At 51.7% G+C, this 21,625-nt stretch overlaps 1 protein-coding gene across 2 annotated transcripts in view; it reads left to right on the forward strand.

Moving 5' to 3' along the window:
- The window catches only part of EEFSEC (eukaryotic elongation factor, selenocysteine-tRNA specific), a 256,464-nt gene that overhangs the window by 196,804 nt on the left and 38,035 nt on the right, over positions 1 to 21,625 (forward strand). For both annotated transcript variants that reach the window (XM_030942640.1, XM_030942646.1), the window contains one exon: positions 10,835 to 10,991. In XM_030942640.1, coding sequence (XP_030798500.1) covers positions 10,835 to 10,991 — 157 coding nt within the window. The remainder of the gene's footprint in view (positions 1 to 10,834; positions 10,992 to 21,625) is intronic.

A 21,625-nucleotide genomic window follows, 5' to 3' on the forward strand; every position in this document is an offset into this window, starting at 1 on the left:
AAGACTGACAAAGGTAAAGAAGGACGTCATGTAACGACAAAAGTCTCGGTTATAAGCTTGTACACACCAAACATAAAAACGAAACAGTAGGCCGGGCGCGGTGGCTCAAGCCTGTAATCCCAGCACTTTGGGAGGCCGAGACGGGCGGATCACGAGGTCAGGAGATCAAGACCATCCTGGCTAACATGGTGAAACCCCGTCTCTACTAAAAATACAAAAAGCTAGCCGGGCGACCTGGCGGGCGCCTGTAGTCCCAGCTACTCGGGAGGCTGAGGCAGGAGAATGGCGTGAACCCAGGAGGCGGAGCTTGCAGTGAGCTGAGATCCGGCCACTGCACTCCAGCCTGGGCGACAGAGCGAGACTCCGTCTCAAAAAAAAAAAAAAAAAAAAAAAAACAGTAGAAACCTAAGGACAACTTGATAAAAAATAGAATTATAATGATAGGGTGGTACTGCAGAGTCCATATTTTAAAATCAGGCCTACTAGACATAAGGACAAAGGCAGAATATAATCAATAAGCTTGATTTTTAGATACATGTAAACTCTTATACTCCTTGAATAGAGTATACACTTTTTTTTATGCCTATGGAACATTTACAAAAACTGAATATTCAGCAGTTGACATTAAACAAATATTTGTAGAACATCTACTGTGTGTTGTCTTAAGGGCTAGGGATGTAACAGTGAATGAAAAAAGACAAAATCTCTGCCCACAAGGAACTTAGATTGTAGTTGTATTTGTGGCCACAGAGAAAAAACCCTAATAAATTTTAAAAAGTAAAATCATGAACCACTAAAATTAGAAATAAAGCAGTTATATGTGGATATAGGCAGATATGGAGAGAGAGAGAGATACAAGGTGTGCATATGCCTGTGTGTGTGTTCATTCTTTCACATATTCTAGGCTTGGGAATTAACAAGCAGTAAATTGTTCCTCATTTGGTTAAGGCTGTTTCTCATACTATCATAGAATGTTGAATCTCTTAGTAATAACATTTTTCTCTTTTTCAGTGTTCTTTCAATCCTTTGATTACTTTACAGAGAAAGCTTTAGATTTGTTCAAAGGTGTCTTTAACACTCCTGTATTACATTCTAACCTGCTTTTTAACAAATAGAAAACAAGGCCAAGATTCCAGAGCCTTATAGTAGCAATAGTATGTAACTAGGATTATTCTTTGGGGTTTTTTTTTTGCATTGTATGTACTTTTACCATTAGCTTCCTCTGTTTATGGCTAGTGACTCTTTTCTTTAGGGTACTATATAAAGTCTCCTTTCTAGGCAGATGTAAAGAAAAATATTAGGTAAATAGTAGGTCGGGTATGCAAAGATCTAGCAAAAATGATGCGGGGTGAAGGATGTATGAAAGCTGAGGCTGGAACCACTGGGCCATGTCCCCAGGAGGTCACTTGCATCTCAGCCACATGCAGATTCAGACCAGCTGCTCCTCCTCTGGTGATCCAAAGCCTCATAGAAAACTGGGTCTTTCTAGTCGAGGACAGAGACTCATGCCTGCATCAGAGGAATATGCAAAGGGCTAGGAGAGGAAACAAGGAACTCTGCCAAGGTGGGAGGAAGTAGGCTGGTGAGGGAAAAGCACAAAGTGGTGACCTTTTAAATGTATCTTGTAAGACTGCAAGGTTCACTGCTCAGACACTAGGGGCCGTGGGGGGAAACGGGAAGGTGAAGGAGGGGCATTCCAGGTCCAGGGACTGCTTCTGTAAAGTATAGAGACCAAGCAATGCCTGGCCCTAGGCATCTGGGAAGGCAGGAGCAAGGAGCTTAAAGAGGCAGGCAGGACCAGCCATCGAAGCTAGGCCCTTCCCTGCAAGGGGAGTGATGCAGGTTGGGGGCTATCGGGGGTGTTCTAGGTCACCTGTGCTAGATAAATCCTTGGAGCAGGGCCAGCCCAGGCAGCCTGGAAAGGGGTGGCTCAGCCTCTCTCACCTACCCTTCTGTATCCCAGTCTCACCCTGAGGCTCTGGGCACCTGGTCTGTCTGGAGCCGCAGAGCTCAGTGGTCTGGCAGCCACTCACCCTATGGAGCCAGGCTTCTCCACTAGCAACAATCACGACTTCTCAGGACTGTGTGAACATGAAGGAGGTGGGGCAGGTGAGGGTCTGGTGCTTAGGACAGTGAGTGCTCTGCAATACCTGCTGGCTTCCACAGCAGACTTCTCACTGTTACCACGCCCCAGGATGCCCTCCTCACCTCCCCAAGGCACCACCTTCTCAGGGGTCTCACCACAGCCCTCCCTACACCTGGCAGCGTGCACAGCTCCACCCCAGTAATTTTCTGCAAAACAAATGGGATCCTGCCAGCTCTTACTCAGAAATCTGTTTTAGGTCTACACCACCTGCAGGACAAAGACAATACCCAACCTTAGCATGTTAGCTGGCTGGCAGTTGGGTCCCTGGGCATGGCAGGTATATGTGCTATATGTAACGTGCTCAGTACTCCACCTGGCACAGAATGGGTCCTGAGTAAACAGTGGGTATCATCGGTACTATTTATTTGGCCTTTCCTCTGGAAATGCAGATGCCTGGGTTCCCAGCTAGGGTGATAGCAGACGACGTCCCCCTCCCACAGCGGTGGGGTAAGGCCAGGTGTGCCAGCCATCCTGGGTCTGGCACCCACTGGCGCCGGTCAGGGAAGGCCTTAGGGCTGGGCCACAGGAGCTGGCAGCATCGGCCCAACCAAGTGTAAACACGCAGATGCCATCAGGAGCACTCGCCAGCTTTGAAGTCTGAAGCGGCGCTGCCTCCTGGCTCCTGGCTCTGCCCCACTCCACTGCCGACGGCTTGTTAAATGTGCCCAGGACACCAGGGAGCATGCTGGCCTGGGGTGCAGGCTGGCTTATGACCTGCCTCTGGCACAACTTGGGCCCATCATTCTGAGCAGGGATGGTCTGGCAGGCTTGGTGGGCCCTAGCGGATCAGCTACAGGGCCCCTTGCCCTTGCAGGAAGCCATGCTGTGGTCTAGCTGGCCACTCAGCCTGTTCTGTTGGCCCTCACACCCCTGGGTCCCTGCCAGAGGGTTGAAGGCCACACTGGCTCCCAGGCTACTTGAGAAAACAGAGGTTCCCCTGAAACAGAGGTTGAGAAGCTCTTTTCCCAGGGAGATGATCAAATGGCTGCCCTCGTATTCTGGTCCCAACCCAAATCCTCAGCCTTTCTTCTGACTTCCAGTGTCAGAGTGTGATAACTAAGCATCGTGCTTGGCTGCTGGAGTGCTTGTTCACCTCCCTTTGAAAATTGCTTTTTTGCCTGTATAGAGATACAGGAGCAGGACAACTTGACATGCTGGAAAGAGCCAGTTCTGGAAACTGATGGACTGAGCTGGGCACAAGCTCAGTGTGGCTGTGGGCAATTCACTCTCCCCCAGAACCTGTTTCTTCTTTAAGAGCTGGTCAGGCATTGATGAGACCTGGGCTACTTTATGGCCTCTGCTCTTCCCAACACACCAGACCGTGGTCTGCACTGAGGAGGAGGCACTGTCCGTGGGGAAAGTTTTCTGATGATACTGGAATAACACCATCATCCTAGGGCCCCTTCCAGAATTTGTCAATCCTGGTGGCTTTCAAGTGGCTTAGAAGAGTTAACACCTCATTTTTAAGGGACTCATCCGTGATCAGGCAGCCTCTGAGTTCTTCCCATTCCTCATTGGATCCAAGGACTGTTGGCTTCTGTCTTCCAAGAGGACTTCGCTGGTGGGGCAGGTAGGAGGGAGAGAAGCAGAGAGCTGTGGGCAGCTCCAAGCATGTGGTTGGTGTTGAGTACATGTTCTGTTCTTCTGGCTTCTCTTGGGCAGATTAGATAACTGGATCTTGTGATTTCTGTGCATCTGAGATCTCCTGCACCAAATGCTGTCTTATTCTTCAGCTTCTCCCACAATTTGACATCCACTAATTGAGATTCTTTCCTCTGGGTCATCATTCTCTGTCAAGTCTTAGGTGTTATCATCAACATCAACACCTCTGATCCTAACAATAGCCTTTTTCAAGGAAGAAACTGAGTTTCAGAGAAGTCCCTTGCTCAAGGTCGTAGAGCTGTAAGAGGCAGAGTCAGAAGTCAGGCCTCCCAAGCCATTCCTGTCCTGCGCACGTGGTTCTCCTCACTGCATACCTGGAGTCGGCACAGGCCTCCATTTCATGGCAGGTTTTCCTGCCTTCCTTCATATCACTTCTACAATTTGAATTAGAATGGTCACTTCACAGCTTGGGCAATTCCCAGTCCTCATCATGGGAGCCAAGCCCTGAAAGAGAAAGACACACACATGTAATGACATAATTATGTGCACCGGCAGCCAAGTCCCTGTTCAAAGGCCAGGGACAATGGGGACTCACCTGGCGTATAAGCAAACACCTGGACTTCCATGTGCACAGTGACTGCTCCTTAGGAGCTCAGTCCCTCCAGTGACTGAAGGCTAATAAATAGAGCAAATTATTCATGCAGACAGTGAGAATCCCCACTTAGCGCCATTGTTGTAACTGTGCTGACCTGGATTCAGCATTGTTCCCTAGAAGCAAGGCCTACTGAGCAGATCCCACATGCATTGCCTTTGGTTTGATGTCACAATGATTGATTTCAAAATGAAAACCCTCCAACTGTTCTCTGAAGGTCTTTCCTTATTGGATGTGCTTGTGTCTGATCTCTGAGGTCTCTCTCCTTTAGCTGGAAGAGTCTATAATTTGGTGAAGAACCCAACCATAACACATGCATGCACACACCTTCTAGTGATGGACAGGACAGAGCAAAGCCATGTTCCCCCGTCCTCACCTCCTGACCCCCAGGACAGATCATGACCCCTGGTCTTCCTGAAGTTCTCCAGAGATGTAGGCCTCACAGCATCCTGTAGGAAGGGCTGTCTCCCTCTTTCTAGCCAGACTTCCTTCTGATTAAATGAGGTTTCATGCAGCTGACAATCACTGAGTCCTCGCCCCCAGTACACACAGTGGTAATTTCTGGAGGTCTAGGTTTTGGAGATGCAAAAATGTGCTCAGCCCAGCTTCTGCCTTCCAGGACTGCCTTCCTCCCCTCCCCGCATCCAGCTGGTGGGGCTGGTGTAGATAAGCCACTGCTATGCTGAGAGACAGGCACACAGGCTTCTCTGTAGCCAATTCCCAGTGCAACCTTCTGTCCGGTTCTGAGGCCAGCAGTCTCTTGGAGGGGGCCTTCCATTAGTCAGCGATGTCTTCTCAGATCTGCAGGTGGCGGCCATTGAGTCTAGGCCCTACATCTGCTGCCCCTGTAGTTCTGTGTGGTGTGTCTGAGGGAGTCCTGAGGGAGGGAGAGTGCTCTGCCCAGGGATGGGGCAGGCAGAGGCCAGACCAAAAACAACTGTTTACAAGTACTCCCCTGCACCCATTTAAACCTCCAGCAACTCTGTTTCCCCATAATATAGATGAAGGTGCCTGCATCCACAGAGGTTAGACCTCTGGCCAGAGTCCCTAGGCACCCAAACTTGGGATTTGAATGCAAGTGGTCTGGCTCCAGAGTCCAGGTTCTAACCTGTGGTGCTAGCAGTGCCGTGCCTTTTCTCTTCTTCTGTTGTCTCCAGTGTGCCCATTTTTTTCCAGTTATGGAGACTTGTACAGTAAATCCTCACTTAACATTGTCACTAGCTTCTTGGAAACCGTGAGTTTAAGGGAGAGGATGTATAACAAAACCAATTTATTTTTTTCATTAATGTTATAACAAAATAATTTTGATATATATTCAAATAACTTTGAATAAAGCAACATTATTTAAGGGCCTGCTGTACATTATTTTGTTTAAAGTAACAGTTTCTAAGAACTTTTGATGACATGAAGTAAGGACTTACTTTACTGGAAATTGACTATTTGGATTTCATGGGAAGGGTAGTTTGCGTCTTGGCCCCTATAACCATAGGCGGGAAAAGTTTAGCCTTCCTCCAACAGCAGTGCAGTCCTTCTCAGTGCAGCAGGGGCTGACTGGGCTGGAACATCTTGTGACGGTGACGTGTTTGGGCCCTACTATAAGTGCTGCATCTTGAGGGCCAGGATCTGCCCTCTTTCCCTCCTCTCCTCCTCCCTTCCAAATTACCTGGGAGGGGCTGGGGTCCCTGAACTTGGGGATTGTCTTCTGCAGTGACTTGGGGTTTCCCACAGCTGGGACTGGTAGGGATGGGGCTGCCCAGTGTCCCTGGGCCAGATTTCTAGGCCCATTTGTGTCCAGCCAGTCATGGCATGGCTCTGGTGAGCCAAAGGATGGAGAAAGTCGTCTGGCCTCATTTGCTGCTGTGGCATCTCCTGGCAGACAGAGCCCAGCCCTTCCTGTGGCAGGAAAAGCACCAGCCTCTGGATCCAGACAGTCTGAGTTGGAATGGGGCATTGCCACACTCACTACCTGCATGACTTTGAGCAAATCATTTCACTTTACTGAGCCTCCTGTTCTTGTCAGGGCTTTCCTAAAGATTAAATAATGATATGGGGGCACCTCACCCATGACATGGCTGAGGACACTGCCACTCACCTGCTGCAGGGAAAGGGGTGAGAGAGCAGAGTGTGAAGGATTGGGAGAGTCAGAGGGAGATGGGGTTTACTTGCTGACTTCTCTCTGCTTCCCCAGCCTCCCCTCCCCTGGGGCGGCCATGCCCAGAATGCCAGTGTCCTTTATGGGACCGACACAGATGCAAAGATCCACCCAGCTGCTGTGAAATGACAGTGTGGGGCCACTAGCAGGTAGTCTTGCCAGCACTCTCGAGACCACATGGGGTTCCTGACTGTGCAGACATCCAGCTCCTGCCCTCACAGTGCCTCCCCCAACAAATGGAATTGCAGAGACAGAAGTTTGCAGGAGAGTATGCTTCACCCACTCAGCACTATTGTGTCTTCTAGCCAAGCCATAAAACAAGAGAGTAGGAGTGACAGAGACACTCCTTTTGAACTTGAAATCCTTTCTAAACTGCCACTCCAGCCCCAGAGGCCCTCCTCAGAAGGTCAGAAAAAGCCCACTCGCTCCTCACCTTATCCCGGATGCTTAAAACAATATTGTGGGAATGTAGGTCAGTGAACTGAGCTGCACCACACACCAGCAGGATTCCGGGGGCCGACCAGCCTGTGCACTGGCCCACTAGGTCAGATGAGAACATAAACAAGGAACGCTGGGAGCCCTCAGCTTCCCCTGGCCCTAGTCTTTTGTTTATGTAGCACTTAAACTAACTTTGGGGTCGTCTCTGTCTGGCATGAAAGCCCTGGAGCTTTTTGAAGTTCCCCTGAAGTTAATAAAATTAGTCTGCCCTCATTGCAAGACCCTGGCTTGGGGAAAGATGGATCCTCTGCTGTCTTTGTGGCATTTAGCTTTTTAAAGTTAATATTTTATAACCAAAAGAAAAGAGGGGGCAGGGGAGAAGATGTAGTAAACGTCTTCTGGAAGGCTAATAGGTAGCATGCCTGCCATCCCAGGCTCTGATTACCCTGGAGCCAGGCCTCTAGGCCCACTGGGAGGCTAAGCAGTGGGCCTGCTGTGTTTAGCATGAGGGAACCAGCACTGGGGACTGTCACTGTGCCCGCACAGTGATCTGTCACTGTGTTCTCCCAGGTAGACAGGAGGAAACTAGCCCAGGCTGGGCTGTTGGCTCACTCTCAGATGAATCGTGTCTCCCAAGGACATATCCTTGGGATAGCCACTTGAGTAGTGTATTTCTACCCCCCAGCGTCGTCTTCTTGATGCCATGTATGGGACTAGTGCAGTTGGCCTCCTCACACTCAGTGAGCGCCCATTCACCAAGCCTGTGGTGGGTCGGGGCCACATGAGGTACATGGAACCCTTTCCTCGCAGAACTCCCAGTTCGAGGAGGGAGACAGACAGGTCAGCTGTCAGGGATAAGACATAGTGGCCAGGCTCTCAGAACAGAGGATCTTGGCCTCAGTCCTAGGGGCCAAGGGAAGAGGAGGTGCCTGCAATGTCAGGGAAGCTGTCTGAAGGAGGAAATGCCCAAGGTGGGCCTTAGGTGGGAGTAGAGTCCCCAGTGGACAAGCTGGGACTAGCATTAGAGGAGCACCACACAGGCAGGGAGGGAGGCATAACAGAGGGACATGAGGATGAGGGGGTGATAGATATGTCCATTAGCTTGATCATGATGATGGTTTCACAGGCATGTATATGTATACACAAATTTAGACTTATCCAATTATTTACTTTTAGTATGTTCATGTTATTGTATATCAGTTATAGCTGAATGAAGCTGTTAAAAAAAAAAAAAAAGAAAAGAAAAGCCTACAGGCATGAGTGAGCCTTGCAAATGTAACAACAACTACAGCCATGTATTCTTTCAACATTTACTCACACATTCAAGGAATAGATAGTAAGCGCCTGTTTCATGTACAGGGAATGTAGCTGTGGAGGAGAGGGACATGTTTCTGCCTGGAGCTTGTGCTCTGGTTGGAAGCAATAAACAAGTAAACAGATAAGGTCAATGGCATAACGTCAGGTGGCGATCTGTGCTCTGAAGAGAGACAGGGCAGGATGAAGATTGGAGAGGAGTGGGGGCTGAAGTATAGGAAGAGGGAGCCATGGGCCATAGGGGATGCTGTAGGCACCAGGCCTTGATTTGAGCCTGCTCTGGGCCGGGTGCTGCTGGGCACCAGGGGCTGCACAGAGATGGGGCGCTCATAGGATCTGTTGCTGAGAAGTGCAAAGGCTGTGGGCTGTGGGGTGGAGGGAGAATTCTGTTATGTTCCTCTAGCACATGTGATTGTTCACAGCTACAGGCCTGTTTCATGGTAGGCTTTTGTAGGAGTAAAACAAGAATATTAATATCGACTTATTGAGAACTTTCTGCTCTGCTAAGGACACCTGCCTGTATTATCCCTTTGGTCCTGGTGGGGCCTCTTACAAGCTGTTTCTCTGAGAAAGTTGTAAGCTCTTAGTCCAGGGACTGTGCCTTTTTTGTTTCTTGGCCATTGCAGTGCTGGAGGGCAGGTCTTATATCTCAGTCAGATGTAACCCTAGGGCCTAGCTATGCAGAGGCCCAAGTAGTAGCTCTCTGGGGTGACCACAATGCATGAGAACCAATGAAAGCTGCCTGGGTGGGGACGGGGAGTTGCAATTGTCAACCTTGCTGGACCAGAGGCCATCAAAGGAAAATATTCTGTCTTTGGAGATGTCAGGAGAGGATGGGAGGTCCGCCTGGTGTGGGTAGAAGAAATGCACTTCTTGGTTTGTTTTTACATTTTTAAATTCTATTAATTTATTTGTGAATAGGTGATGCATTCATGTATTTCAGTAGCCAAAGATAGAAAAGGTATATGGTAAAAGTCCCCAGGCACCCTGCTCCCTTTCCTGGAGACATCAGTTTCTCCTGATTACTTCTGTGTATGCACCCCTGCCCTGCCCCCATCCATACACAGCCTGCAACATGCCCTATGCCTCGCACTCTGCTTTTTAACATGAAACACAATACTCTAGGAGTTTTTGTATCTGTCCGTACATGCTGCCTACTCTTCTCTGTGGTCACATCGTCACCTCTGGAGGCTGGGCTCCACTTGTTGAACTCAGGCTGGACTTCTAAGTCATTGTCAACTTTTGCCGCTGTAAACACTGCTGCAGTGAGTGACCTTGGGTGGATCTCCTATCCTGACATCTTCTCCAGCAAGCACATCAGTGGGTTGCATTCCTAGAAGTGAAATTGATGGTGCAGATTGTATGTGCATTGCTCATTTCCATAGCAGCTGTCAGACTGGTGGGCTCTTCTTATCATGGGACCCAAGTTTGCTACTGGAGGTAGGATCTACAGAGCAGGGGTGGGTTGAGGAGCTGGGCGGGGCAGGCAAGGCCACCTGGCCATGCTGCCATCCCAAAAGCGGTACCTGGGTTGGAGCTGCCAGAGACTCAGAAGGGAGGGAGTAACACTTCCAGTTGCTGATTGAGCCTCTGAGGAGAAGGTTCAGGATGAACATAGCTCATGGTGAAATCAGGGCTACACCAAGCTAACTTTTTCACAGACATGTGTGTCCCTCCTCTCAGCCTGGGCACCCACAAAGAGACAGCAGTGGCCAACGTGGCCAGCAGGAGATACGAGCTCTGCAAAGGCCTGGCCAACAGGGGCTAGGGGAAACAAGCAATTCTACCTGGACTGAGGGAGGGTGTCATGGAGGAAAGGAGGTAGGGCTGTGGAGGAAAAGTGGGCCAGGCCAAGACGGGCTTCCAGGCACAGCTAGAGTGAACAAGAGTAAGGCCTCGGGCCAACGTGCATAGGGGTGTGTGCAGCGGGTGGGAGACAAAGGCCAGGCTTTCCTGGGCTCCTGTGGGAGGGGAAGCTGGAGTGAGGAGGCCAGTTCTAGAAGGCCTTGGATGCATGCTCAGGAGTGGCCTGGGTGACTGTGACAGCTTCAAGGAGAGTGCTGCTGGCTATCTAGGCAGGTGCCCTGGGGACAGGCTGGGTCATTGTGGCCCCCTGGGGGTGGGGGGGCCTGCAACAGGGGCTTGAATTCAAAGCTACTTCTACCCCCTGTGCTCTGTGACCTTGGATAGATGACATAACTGTGCCATGCCTCCATTTCCTCATCTGTCAAGTGCTGCCACAGAGCTGCTATGGGGACTGAGGTGCTCTCTGTGGAAAGTGCTCACAGCGTGCCAGTTTTGAAGGGCCCGTTGTTACAGTGGCAGTTGCCAGTCCCAGGTTTCTGCCCTGCTCCCATGCATTTCGTTATCTGTTAGGTGGGCTCATTGTCCTGCTACCCCCAGGGTTCCTAGAGCAGGCAGCAGCCAGCCATGCCCAGAGCCCGGGAGAGCTGGGGCTAGGCACACAGTCACAGCTCTTTCAGTGTGCACCACTAACACCCTCTGTCTGTGGCTGGGTGTGTGGGGACAGGCGATGGATGACTACAGTGTGATCGGCCGCTCCCTGTTTAAAAAGGAGACCAACATCCAGCTCTTCGTGGGGCTCAAGGTGCACCTGTCCACTGGAGAACTGGGCGTCATCGACAGTGCCTTCGGCCAGAGTGGCAAGTTCAAGATCCATATTCCAGGTAAGTGCAGCCACTTCCTCCCAGTTTAGGGACACCATGCGGGGCACAGAGAGATGGGAGAGGTGGTGCCAAGGCGGCGCTCCTCGGCTCAGGTTCCTAATCCTGCCTTTACCGAGACACGGGGTGACTTGGCCTGCATGGCGGCATGGCCTCTGGCTGGGAAGCCAGTATGGGTTCTGAGAAGAGCCTGGATGTGGAGTGAAGATCTGGTCTGAGCAGGGTCAAGATTGGAGTCTGAGTTCTCACTGCACCATTTACCATCTGAGGGGGCCTTGGGCCTGCTTCTCAGTTTCTCTGTGGAGGCAGGAATAAGATTGAGCCTACAGGCAGTTTGGAGGAGAGCAGTTGAGGGAGACTGCTGGGGGCCTGGCATACCATCCTGGCACCCGGTAGGGTTTCCAGGGATGTGAATTGTCACCCTCCTTTGCCCAGCACAGACCCCCAGACTCAGCACTGCCCACTGAGTTTGTGCTGGGGCCTGTCCATGGGCTGGGTCAGAGTGTGTGTGTTTGCTGCTGGAGAGCCCTTGGATTTTGTCAGTGAACTCATCCTTCAATCACTTGTGCATTTATTCAGCCTACAATGCATTGTGTTCTTCTGTGTCGCAGGCATTGTGCTTGGTGCTGGGGATATGGAGCTTACGGTTGTAGGAAGGTACAAACAATAAACATATTAAAGAAATCCCTGTCAGATGGCAGTAGGCACCGCGTAGAAAAATAAAGCAGGGACAGGATGGAATTGCTGAGCATGCTGCTTTGGATAGGGTGATCAGGGAAGGACAGAGGGAGGGGAGGAGCCACATGGGTAGTCAGGGAGAGCATGCCACAGCAAGGGGGAAGTGAAGGCAAAGGCCCTGGGGTGACAGTGAGCTCCAAGTGCATTTGCACGTCAGTTGTTTGGCAGAAGTGCACTGAGCAGAGAGGTGTGCAGGACACAGGCCAGGGCTCATACTGTGCACCGGGGGCCATGGGAAGGACTGAGGCCTGTGTTCCTACGAATGCGCCATGAGCCACTACCTTTTTTTAGAGACAGTCTCACTCTGTCTCTGGAATAGAATGCAGTGATGCAATCAAGGCTCACTAAAGCCTTGACCTCCCAGTCTCAAACCATCCTCCTGCTTCAGCCTCCTGAATAGCTGGGACTCAGTTGTGTGCCACCACCCCCAGCTCCCCACTATCCTTTATCCCCTATACAATTGTATCAGATACAACTGACCCAGTACAATTCTGTTGTATTTCATAATACAGTAAAGCTTACGAAAATTTTCATACATACAGCAAAGTTGAAGAATTTTACAGGGAACACCTTTACCCACTTCTGATTTTATATTGACATGTTACTGTCCTCTACATAACTCCAGGGCTCAAGGTTGATCCTGTGAGGATGGAAAGCCATGGGGAGGTTTGGATCAGGGGAGCAACCAAGGTTGGTTTATGGCATTTTGTGTCAAATCTCCTAGAGAGAAGGTGGTGCCGTGGCTCCCACTGGAAAACAGAGACCTGAGCTGCCTCGGTGCTCACAGGTGGCATGATCACCTTTGCCTCTCCTGACAGCCTTGCCAGGGGACCCTTTCCTTCCAAAATCCTTCCACTGCCCAAAGATAACATCTGCCTTCTCATGAGCGAGGGCAGTGGTCACAGAGGCTGTGCTTCTCCAGGGCACTTTACTCCCTGTTTGCAGCCCCTAAGACCTCTGTCAAGGTGGGGCTGGGGCAGGGGAGGCAGAGGTACCCAGCCATGGGAGGCCTCAAGCAGTGAAGCTCTAAAATTCTGTCCTGTCCTCCCCACTGCTCCATAGTGGCTGTGCGTCCTCACCTCAGCCAAACAGGAGTCTTTGTGCATCCCTTCAGTTTGGCTGTGGGTTGTCCTCAGAGACTGGAGCCCACGGGACCCCTCTCTGGACTCCAGGGAGCATGCAGAGGGCATGAGCCAGACAGGCCAGCATCCAGACCTCAGTCCCCGAAGGCCTCGTGCCTGCCCCGGCTATTGTGAGCTTTCTGGGAGGGAAGGATCCTGGGATTCCTTCAGCTGGGTCGGGGGCCATACTGCAGAGCACTCATCCTTCCCCTAAACAGCTCTGGGGCCCTGCTGGACCAGGCGGAGGGAAGAGCTCATGGTCTCCTCCTTTGGGGACTGCTAGGATCACGCTGACCTCCCCTAAGCTCTCTTCCTGTAGCCCAAGGCAAACTAAGAGCTGGGGTATTCCCAGGGCAGGCAAGAACCAAGAGGAGTCTTGTTTGGGGTGCTGGGGTGGGAGTGGATGGAGCCTCTTGGGATGCTGGGGTGGGAATGGAGGGAGGAGGGGTGTAGGGACACTGCCTCAGTCCACTATAGTTCACATTCCTTCATCGGGTCAATGTTGACGTTTTAGTCTGCCTGCTTCCTGTTTGTGACTTGTAAGCTTTTTATTAAATATCACTGGTCAGATTCCTCCATCCCACCCACCACCTTCCATCCCTCCCACCCCCACTCCCTGCTGATTCCTCTCTTTTAACCTTTTTGAAGTGCCTTAATTGTGAAAGAATATTCAGGAAGCCTGAGCCATCCAGTGCCAGGTGAAGGGAGAGAGAGTGCATTGCTAGCTGTAGCCTGGACATGCAGGGTGGGGAAGCCCGGGTTTTGGTGCCAGGCAAGGTAAGGCTCCCGGCCTGCAGTTCATGGACAGGGCTGGGTTCAGATGCACCTCATGGGCCTCACTGCCGGCTCTACAGGGCATCCAGGCTGGGAAAGGCGGAATGAAGAGTCCCCTGAGTTTCCTTCCATCAGCCTCTCACCTTGGGCTGCAAGGTCAGATGCCAGCAAGGCCAAGCAGGTGTTGAAGAGGCCAGGTGGCAAGTGATAGGGAGTGGTGGGGACTGTAGTGACCTGGAGAGCTGCTGTGTGGGTCCTGCCAACTCTTCACTACATGGGAATGTAGGCCTGGGGTCTCATTTTATCTAATTTTATTTTTATGTAATATCTCCTGATTAAAAACTACAACTGTCTGTACTAAGCAAAGCATGCCTTTGGCCTGGTTTGACCCCTAACGACTCATAACTCCTGTTTGAATTTTAGAAAGGACACTTGGCCCTCAGGTTCACGAGGTGAAGCCGAACCATAATATGCAAACAGTATGTTTTAAGGAGCCACAGACTCTTGCCTCAGAGATAAGGGTCCTGACGCTAGGGCTGTTGACTCCCAGAATGTACTATGGGAAATCAGAGGGCAGGGGAACGGCCCCATCCTTCCTGATACCCGAGGAGCCTTCCCAGAGAGTCTTGGGGGATCTCAAGGTTGGAAAGCCCCATATTTACGAAACATCTTCCTTCAAAGACCTTGCCATTTGCAGAATTGTACTTCCTGGGAGGATAGAAGGCCTGGCAAGCTGCCAGTAGGAGCCTACTGGGGAGTTGTGCTGGTGGAGAGAGAACAGTTGGAGGAAGGAGCTGGACATGGAGGAGGTTCCTGTCCATGTCATAGCATCACTTGTAAATCCCAAGGGTCGCAGGGTGGAGTGGGTCTTGTTATCTCTATCTCACAGGTGGGAACTGGGTAGCGGAGAGCCTGAGGGCTTTGCCCACGGTCTGTCTGTGTCACCCCGCCCCTCTCCATCAGCTCTGTTCATGCCCCTAGAGAGCAGCCATGTCTTCAAAGAGTTTGGAGCTGGGAGGCCCATGTGGTGCTTGGAGAAGCACTGTGCCTGGGAGGCTGCACTCCCAAAGCTCATCTTGGCAAGCCATCTGTCCCATCATTGCCACCTTCCCCTCTGCCTCAGTGTGCCAGGCATCAGCACTCACTCACAGAGGCAGGCTGGATGGGGGGTGGGACAGCAGCTTCCACAGCCCCTCCTGTTCCCACTTTGCAGGGAGAAAAGAACACCTCGATGACTCCCAACTAGAGAAGAATCATGTGAGAAGCTGAATAGACTTGTTCCTAATGACAGCTCTGAGTCACTGGGCATTTACTCCAGGACAGAAAAGGGTACCCATGTGCCCATGATCTTATCTCCTAAAACAATGCTCTGTAAATCTAAAATCTCCCGGGGCTGTTGTTTTGTGTACCTGCCAAGATGTGGCAAGCTTTGTGAATGGCCCAAATTCATGATAGGTGGCCCCTCTCCCACAGGGTGCTCCTGAACCAGCTGATTTGGGAAAGTTTATGTGTGTGTCTGCTTTAGCATTGGGGGCACGTGGAGCTTAAAGCCTTGTTACTGGAAAGCCCCAGGCCCCTATTACCACTCGCGTGCACGTGTGTCACTGATTCTCACCAGGTAACCACTGACCATGGAACAGAGCTGCAAGTGCTTACCTCATACTAGCCAGAGAGCCATGATTGAGAACATAGCCCACTCAAGGCCACAGCCATGGCCTCATCCTAGCAGTGGGTGCTGCCCATGTGCCAGGAGCTCAAAAGTGTGCTCACATCTCAGGCACTTGGTCTTGTGAGTAGCTGGAATTCTCATTCAAACCCTAAAATAGAGATCTTACTTTCGGTGATCTTTAATAACCTTTTGATTATTACTAATCACAAATTAATGTACTCCAGATGAGAAAAAGAAAAAAAATTTGTAGAACTGTGCTTACAGGTAAGACCCCAGAAGGAGCTTCTGTTTACTGATTATCAGGGGAACTAGCACTCAGGAGGAGGAGAAACAGTAAGCCTCCAAAATGTGGGCTATGACGTCTACATGGCAGTCAGGCTGCCCATGATACAGCTAAGGAGACTGGGGCTGGCAGGATGGGCAGTGCAGTTGCTGGTGTTCCCATTGCAACAAGCGCCGCGTTTCACTGCACAAGCAGACCGTTTCAAACCGCTCTGCTGCGTGCCAGGGTGAGGATAGTCTGTGCCCAGTGAGGTGTGGAGCCACAGAGGTGGGCACTCAGCGCAAGAAAGCCAGAACAAAGCAGACACTTGGGCAAAGGTAGCAAACATCCGCAATGAGATTCAACCCCAGAGCACCTCACTCTGAACTACTCTGCTCGAGACTCCCCACACCATGGTGCCTTATAGGCAAGGCTAGGGGTGAGGCACTGAAGTGCAGCTCCCTTCCTCAGGGTGTGTGGGAGAAGGGAAGGGTTGGTCATTCAGCTCAGTGGGCCCTTGGACAGAGGGCCTGAAATGACTACTGTGTGGCCCCTGGGGAGAGGAAGTCAGGAAAGCCACTGCTGCTCACCTCTGAAGGGGGTCCTGAGGAGGGCTCCTGGGCCATCCTGCCTCCAGCGCTGCACCTGTACCCACCCCCAGGGCCGCAGGGGCTATGACTCTGAATTATGCCCATCAGTGTGCCATGCAGAAGGGGATGGATTTACATGGGATAGGAAGTGTTGCTTGCATGAATGAATAAATGAAGGAGTTTGGTGGAATAGACTGGACTGGAGTGAACAAATGAATGTACCCAGGCTCATGAGGGCCACTCAGCTCTGTTTTCTGCAGCCTCACAGTGGAGGCCAAACAGCCTGGTGCTTTATGTGCCACAGGCTTCCCCAGAACCTCAGCAATGCGGGCAGATACCAATCTCATCAGACTCCCTCAAAAGCTGCTGCCTAGGAACAGAGCTTGGGGGAGGGCTCGAGTTTCCTGGTCTTTAAAACAAGGGGGCCAGGCACAGTGGCTCACCTCTGTAATCTCAGCACTCTGGGAGGCCAAGGCAAGAGAACTGCTTGAAGCCAGGAGTTTAAGACCAGCCTGGGCAGCAAAGCGAGACCCCATCCCTATAAAAAAGTAAATAAATTAATCAATCTAGGGTTTGCCAGTCGATTTAGCTCGGCAAACCTAGTTGAGACTTAGGGCTCAGGCTGGGGATACTGAGATCCTTCTCAGAGTCCTGTCCCAAGGTGCTTTCCCTGTGGGAGAGGCAGAGACATGAGCAACCATTCGCAGTGAGCATGGCAAGTGGCCACTGGAACATGTGGCCGAGAATGGGGGAAAGTGACCATCCTGAGGGGAGAGCCAGAGCAAGCTTCCTGGAAGAGTAGCCTTCTGAGCAGAAGGGCGAGCAGTGAGCAGAAGGCTATATAGAGAGCTAGAATCAGATGTGTGATATTCACTAGAACCCTGTGGCCAGTGGTCGGTCCAGCCTCATGACCAGGATCAGGAAAAGGCCAGGACAGTGGAAAGGCCATAATATGGGGAGTCGGGAACCTGGCCCTGATACCTGCACTGAGCTCCAGTTCCTTCACCTATAGTGGGCATGTGAATTCTCAGGCTGCCCCTCCAGGGCCTCTTCCAGCCTCATTCATCTCCTGCTGACTCTGTCAGTGCTCAAGTGCCTCTTCTGTGGAGTGCACCTGACCCCCAGGCCCTGCAGCACTGTTGGGGGCGTGTACTGGCAGGAAGCAGGGGCTGGGAAGGCCAGGAGTACCTCCCAAACCCTGGCCCAGAGCTGCCATTTAGTCTAGCCCTCCACAGCCTGCATGGCAGCGTGGCCCCATCTCACAGGTGAGGAAACAGGCCCTTTGCTCACAGCTACACTATTGGTAAGTGAATGGACCAAGAGTTCTCTGTCTCCCCCAGGGAGATCAAGCAGAGGGGTCAGCAGGAGTAAGTGGGCACAGCATACCTGCTGTTGAGGGCAGTGCCAGCCCTGCCAGCTGGCCCTGCTCTCTTAGCCCTGCAGCCCTCTCCCAGGACTCTGGGGTTCCAGCTGGTAGCCTGTGTCCCCTATGCTGAATCAGGTGTCTCAGGGCTCAGCATGGTATCCTATCCCATCCTCCTCTGTCCCTCATCACAGTGTATTGAGCCCTCCGTGTACAGACCTGTCTAGGTACTGGAGGGGGTCAGAGGTAAAACAGCCTGGGTGGGGAGGGGGCTCCCTGAGTGATGGAGAGCTCTCTGGGCCAATACCCAGTGGGACAGCACTCCTGCGAACCACTCTCTGGTTTAGGAGAGGGGACGGGCCAGACGAGGCCAGGGTTGCAGGGGCCTCTGGGCCAGTTACCTGGAGGGTCTCCTGGGGCATCCTAGGCTCCCTTCTGATTGGGACCAGCCACTTTCCATTCTGCCCTTCAGCTTCTTCAGTGCTAACCCAGAGCTAGTCATTCTGATTTCCAGGAAGGCTGAAAATTTAATCATAGAATCCCTGGAGAGGACTGCCTATAGTATCTGACTTGTGGCAGAGGCTCCCTAAGTGGTGGCTGGAATTGTGCTGTGTGCACCCACCCCTCACCTGCCGGCCCTTCCTCTTGGTGGGGTAGCTCACATATCCACTGAGGGCCCCACATTATCCTCCCACCCATGCGCTGCCCCACCACAGAGCACTGGGGAACGATGCCTGTAGGAGCGCAAGTGCTGCATTCACGCCAGGCTGCTTCACGGGAGATTAACCAGCCACCTTTCAAGCAGGGATTGGCTGCGCCACCAGGACCCCTCCAATTTATTGACCCTGGAAAGCACTTTACATTTGGTCAAAAACAAGAATTACACCTTTCCCTCCTGATTGAAAACAGAAGCCAAATTGTAGAGGCATCCCCCAGATACCCCGCTTTGCCTGAGCCGGTGGATGGCCAACGTCTCTCCCGGGACCAGTACAGAGCAGAGCAGCAAGTGCTTCAGCTCAGCCCAGAAGCTGACGCACCTCTCTGCTGACCAGGCAACAGATCGTCAGGGACTCTCAGACCCAGGTTCACGAGGTGGCAGATTTGTCAGGGCCTAAGCCCCAGAAGCTCTATTTGCTAGAAATATGGGTAATTTAGTATGGACTGGGCCGGGCCTGCAGGAGTTGGGGACACACCCCTTCAGTGGTTTTGGGGGACCAGTGTGTTGGTGAGGTCCCAGAAGTAACTCTAGGGATAGAAACTCTGGTTCTAAGAAATGGCCAGGGGCATTGGTCCATATGGGCTGGCAACCAGAAGGAATGGAATTAGCCTGGGTGACTTGTAGCATGAGGGCCTATAGCCATCCAGGAGGTAGCAGGCAGGGCCTGAGGCTGAGACAATGTCAGCAGTACAACCAGCTGCTGCCCCTGAGCCCATGCCCTGTGCCAGGCAGCACACCCTTGTGTAGTCTGACTACTCAATCCTGCCAGCAGCCCAGGGAAGCCAGGCTGTCATCACCCCAGTTCTGCAGAGAAGGAAATCAGACCAACCCCAGTGCCCTGGCAGCCAGCCTGAGGGCACAGAGGAGGAGGAGAAGCTGGGGTCCTGATTTTCAAGGTCAGAGACAGGAGGGCTCTGGCCTCGCACAGTCACCCTGACTTTAGCTAACTCTTCTTTACCAAGCACCGACTCTTGTGTGTGGCAAGTGTTTTCCTGGTATCAGACGTAGTGTTAGGTTCTGGGCACATGGCTCAAACAAGACACAGTCCCTGCACCCTGGGAATTCACAGCTGATCACTCCTCTGTTCAACAGTGTGCTTTTGAGCCCCTGTTATGTGTCATCCTTGTGTTGGGTTCTAGAAAGACCACAGTGAGCCACAGCCCACGTGACCCCTGTACTCATGGGGCTGTTGGGTTGGTGTACTAGTCAACTTGGGCTGTCATAACAGAATACCACAGACAGGGTGGCTTAAACAATAGGCATTCATTTCCTGTCAGTTCTGGAGCCTGGAAGTCCAAGATCAAAGTGTCTACAGGGTGGGTTTCTCCTGCAGCTTCTCTCTTGGCTTGCAGGTGGCTGCCTTCTCCCTATGTCCTCACATGGCTGTCCCTCTGTGCTTGTCTGTATCCTAATCTGTATTTTGGAGGACATCAGTCAGATTGGTTTAGAACCCAACCTAAAGATTTCATTTCATCTTAATTACACCTTTAAAAGCCCTGCCTCCAGATACAGTCCCATTCTAAGGTCTGGGGGTTAGGATTCCAGTGTATGAATTTAAAGGGACACAGTTCAGCCTGTAACAGTTAGGACACTGGCACTGGCAGACTCTCCTGAGCATTTGTGTATTAGCAGCCACATGCATGCTGTGCACGGAAGGTGCACAATGTCATGAGATCTGACAGTAGGACCCCAACCAAGTCTGGGCTTGGGAAGGCTTCCCTCAGAAGTGGCATTGCACTGGAGTCTGAGAACGAGTTAGAGTCTCAGTGCCCCTGGAGGTGAGGGTGCCACAGCGGTGCTGCTCAGGCTATTCCTGCTGGCCCTGAGTATCACCTCCACATTGAACCAGCCACCTGCTGTGTGGACCCCTGTGCCTATAAGCAAGAGCCACATCTTGTTTCCACAAGGCCTACCTCAGGGATGCCATGAGACTGCAACATTAATGCACCCGTCCTTAGGCTGCCAATTACGGACTTATGCCCCCTTCCCACCTTACAGGGAGGGAGACAGCCTTGAAACCAGACCCAGAAATGAGTGAAGCACCACAGTTGGTGCCGTGGCCCCATTGCCTGCCTGGCCATATCACTGGCTCCATCAGGCCTCTAAAGAAACCAGCTCTATAATAAAACTTCCTTTTCCTGTCACCCATTTCATCTGGAATGCCAAGCAGCTCTGCACTGGTGACACATGCTGACTCCAGCTCAGGCTAGGGCTCTGCTGAAAGGCTGCCTCCTGCAATCACTTGCCTAATGGTTCTTCCTCCCACCACCCACTGGGAGAGCTGTGCCTCAGGACTTCCACGGAGCCAGTCACATAGCCTGATGCCCTTGGGCCGGGCCAGGATGGTGCTGCCACAGCCTAGATCCTGGGTATAGCCCCTTGCGCAAGATCAGCTGGAGCATGTCCTGTCTCCAGCTACAGTTGGTCACAGCAGATGGCGGTTGCATTTGGCACAGAAGTACAGTCCACAGGCCAGGTGCAGTGCCTCACACCTGTAATCCCTGCACTTGGGGAGGCTGAGGCAAGCGGATCACCTGAGGTCAGGAGTTGCAGACCAGACTGGCAAAACCCCATCTCTAATAAAAATTTAAAAATTAGCTGGGCATGGTGGTTACATGCCTGTAGTCCCAGCTACTCAGGAGACTGAGGCAGAAGAATCGCTTGAACCCAGGAGATGGAGGTTGCAGTGAGCAGATTGCGCCACTGCACTCCAGCCTGGGTGACAGAGCGAGATTCCATCTCCAAAAAAAACAAAAAAACAGAACAAAAAAAAAGAAGTACAGTCCACAACACAAACAAGAAATGAAGTTTTCTGTGTTGTTTTAAGAAAGAGGAGTTTTAAAAAACAATAAAACAACAATGACAGCTGCGCATGTTAAAATCACTCCCTGGATGTGGTAGCTCAGCCGAGAGCCTTGCTGGTCAGGGCCACTTTCCCGGAAGCTTTCTCACTGTTGCTAATCCTTCCAAAGGGCCTTTGGAGCCCTCGGTTTTCATCTGATAAAATGGGGGTAACAATCCTGTCTTGAAGGACTGTGAGGAGTAAACCAGTGTGCAAGGATGTCCAGCATGTTGCAGGCTCTGGGAGTGGGCTGCCAGCCCCTTCCCTCATCTCCCCGCACCATGTGAGCCTGACACATGCCGGAGTCCAGGCCTGAAAACCCAAGGGGCTGGGCCTGCTCAGCTCCATGCCTGTATTGCTGGGCTATCGCCACGGTGGCATTAGCACTTCTAGTTTTTCAAGAAAGCCTGGATATCTGTATTTTTACATGAAATCTTCCCATTCTCAGTTGGGTCACAGTGTGTGGTCTCTGTGTTGGCACTAGGACCTTAATGTGCTGCCTCTTCCTCCTGCTGCAGCCTTCAAGAGGAAGCCATCACCCTGTTTCTCCCAAAGGTACT

The sequence above is a fragment of the Rhinopithecus roxellana genome, chromosome 1 (genome assembly GCF_007565055.1).
Source record: "Rhinopithecus roxellana isolate Shanxi Qingling chromosome 1, ASM756505v1, whole genome shotgun sequence".
NCBI lineage: Eukaryota > Metazoa > Chordata > Mammalia > Primates > Cercopithecidae > Rhinopithecus > Rhinopithecus roxellana.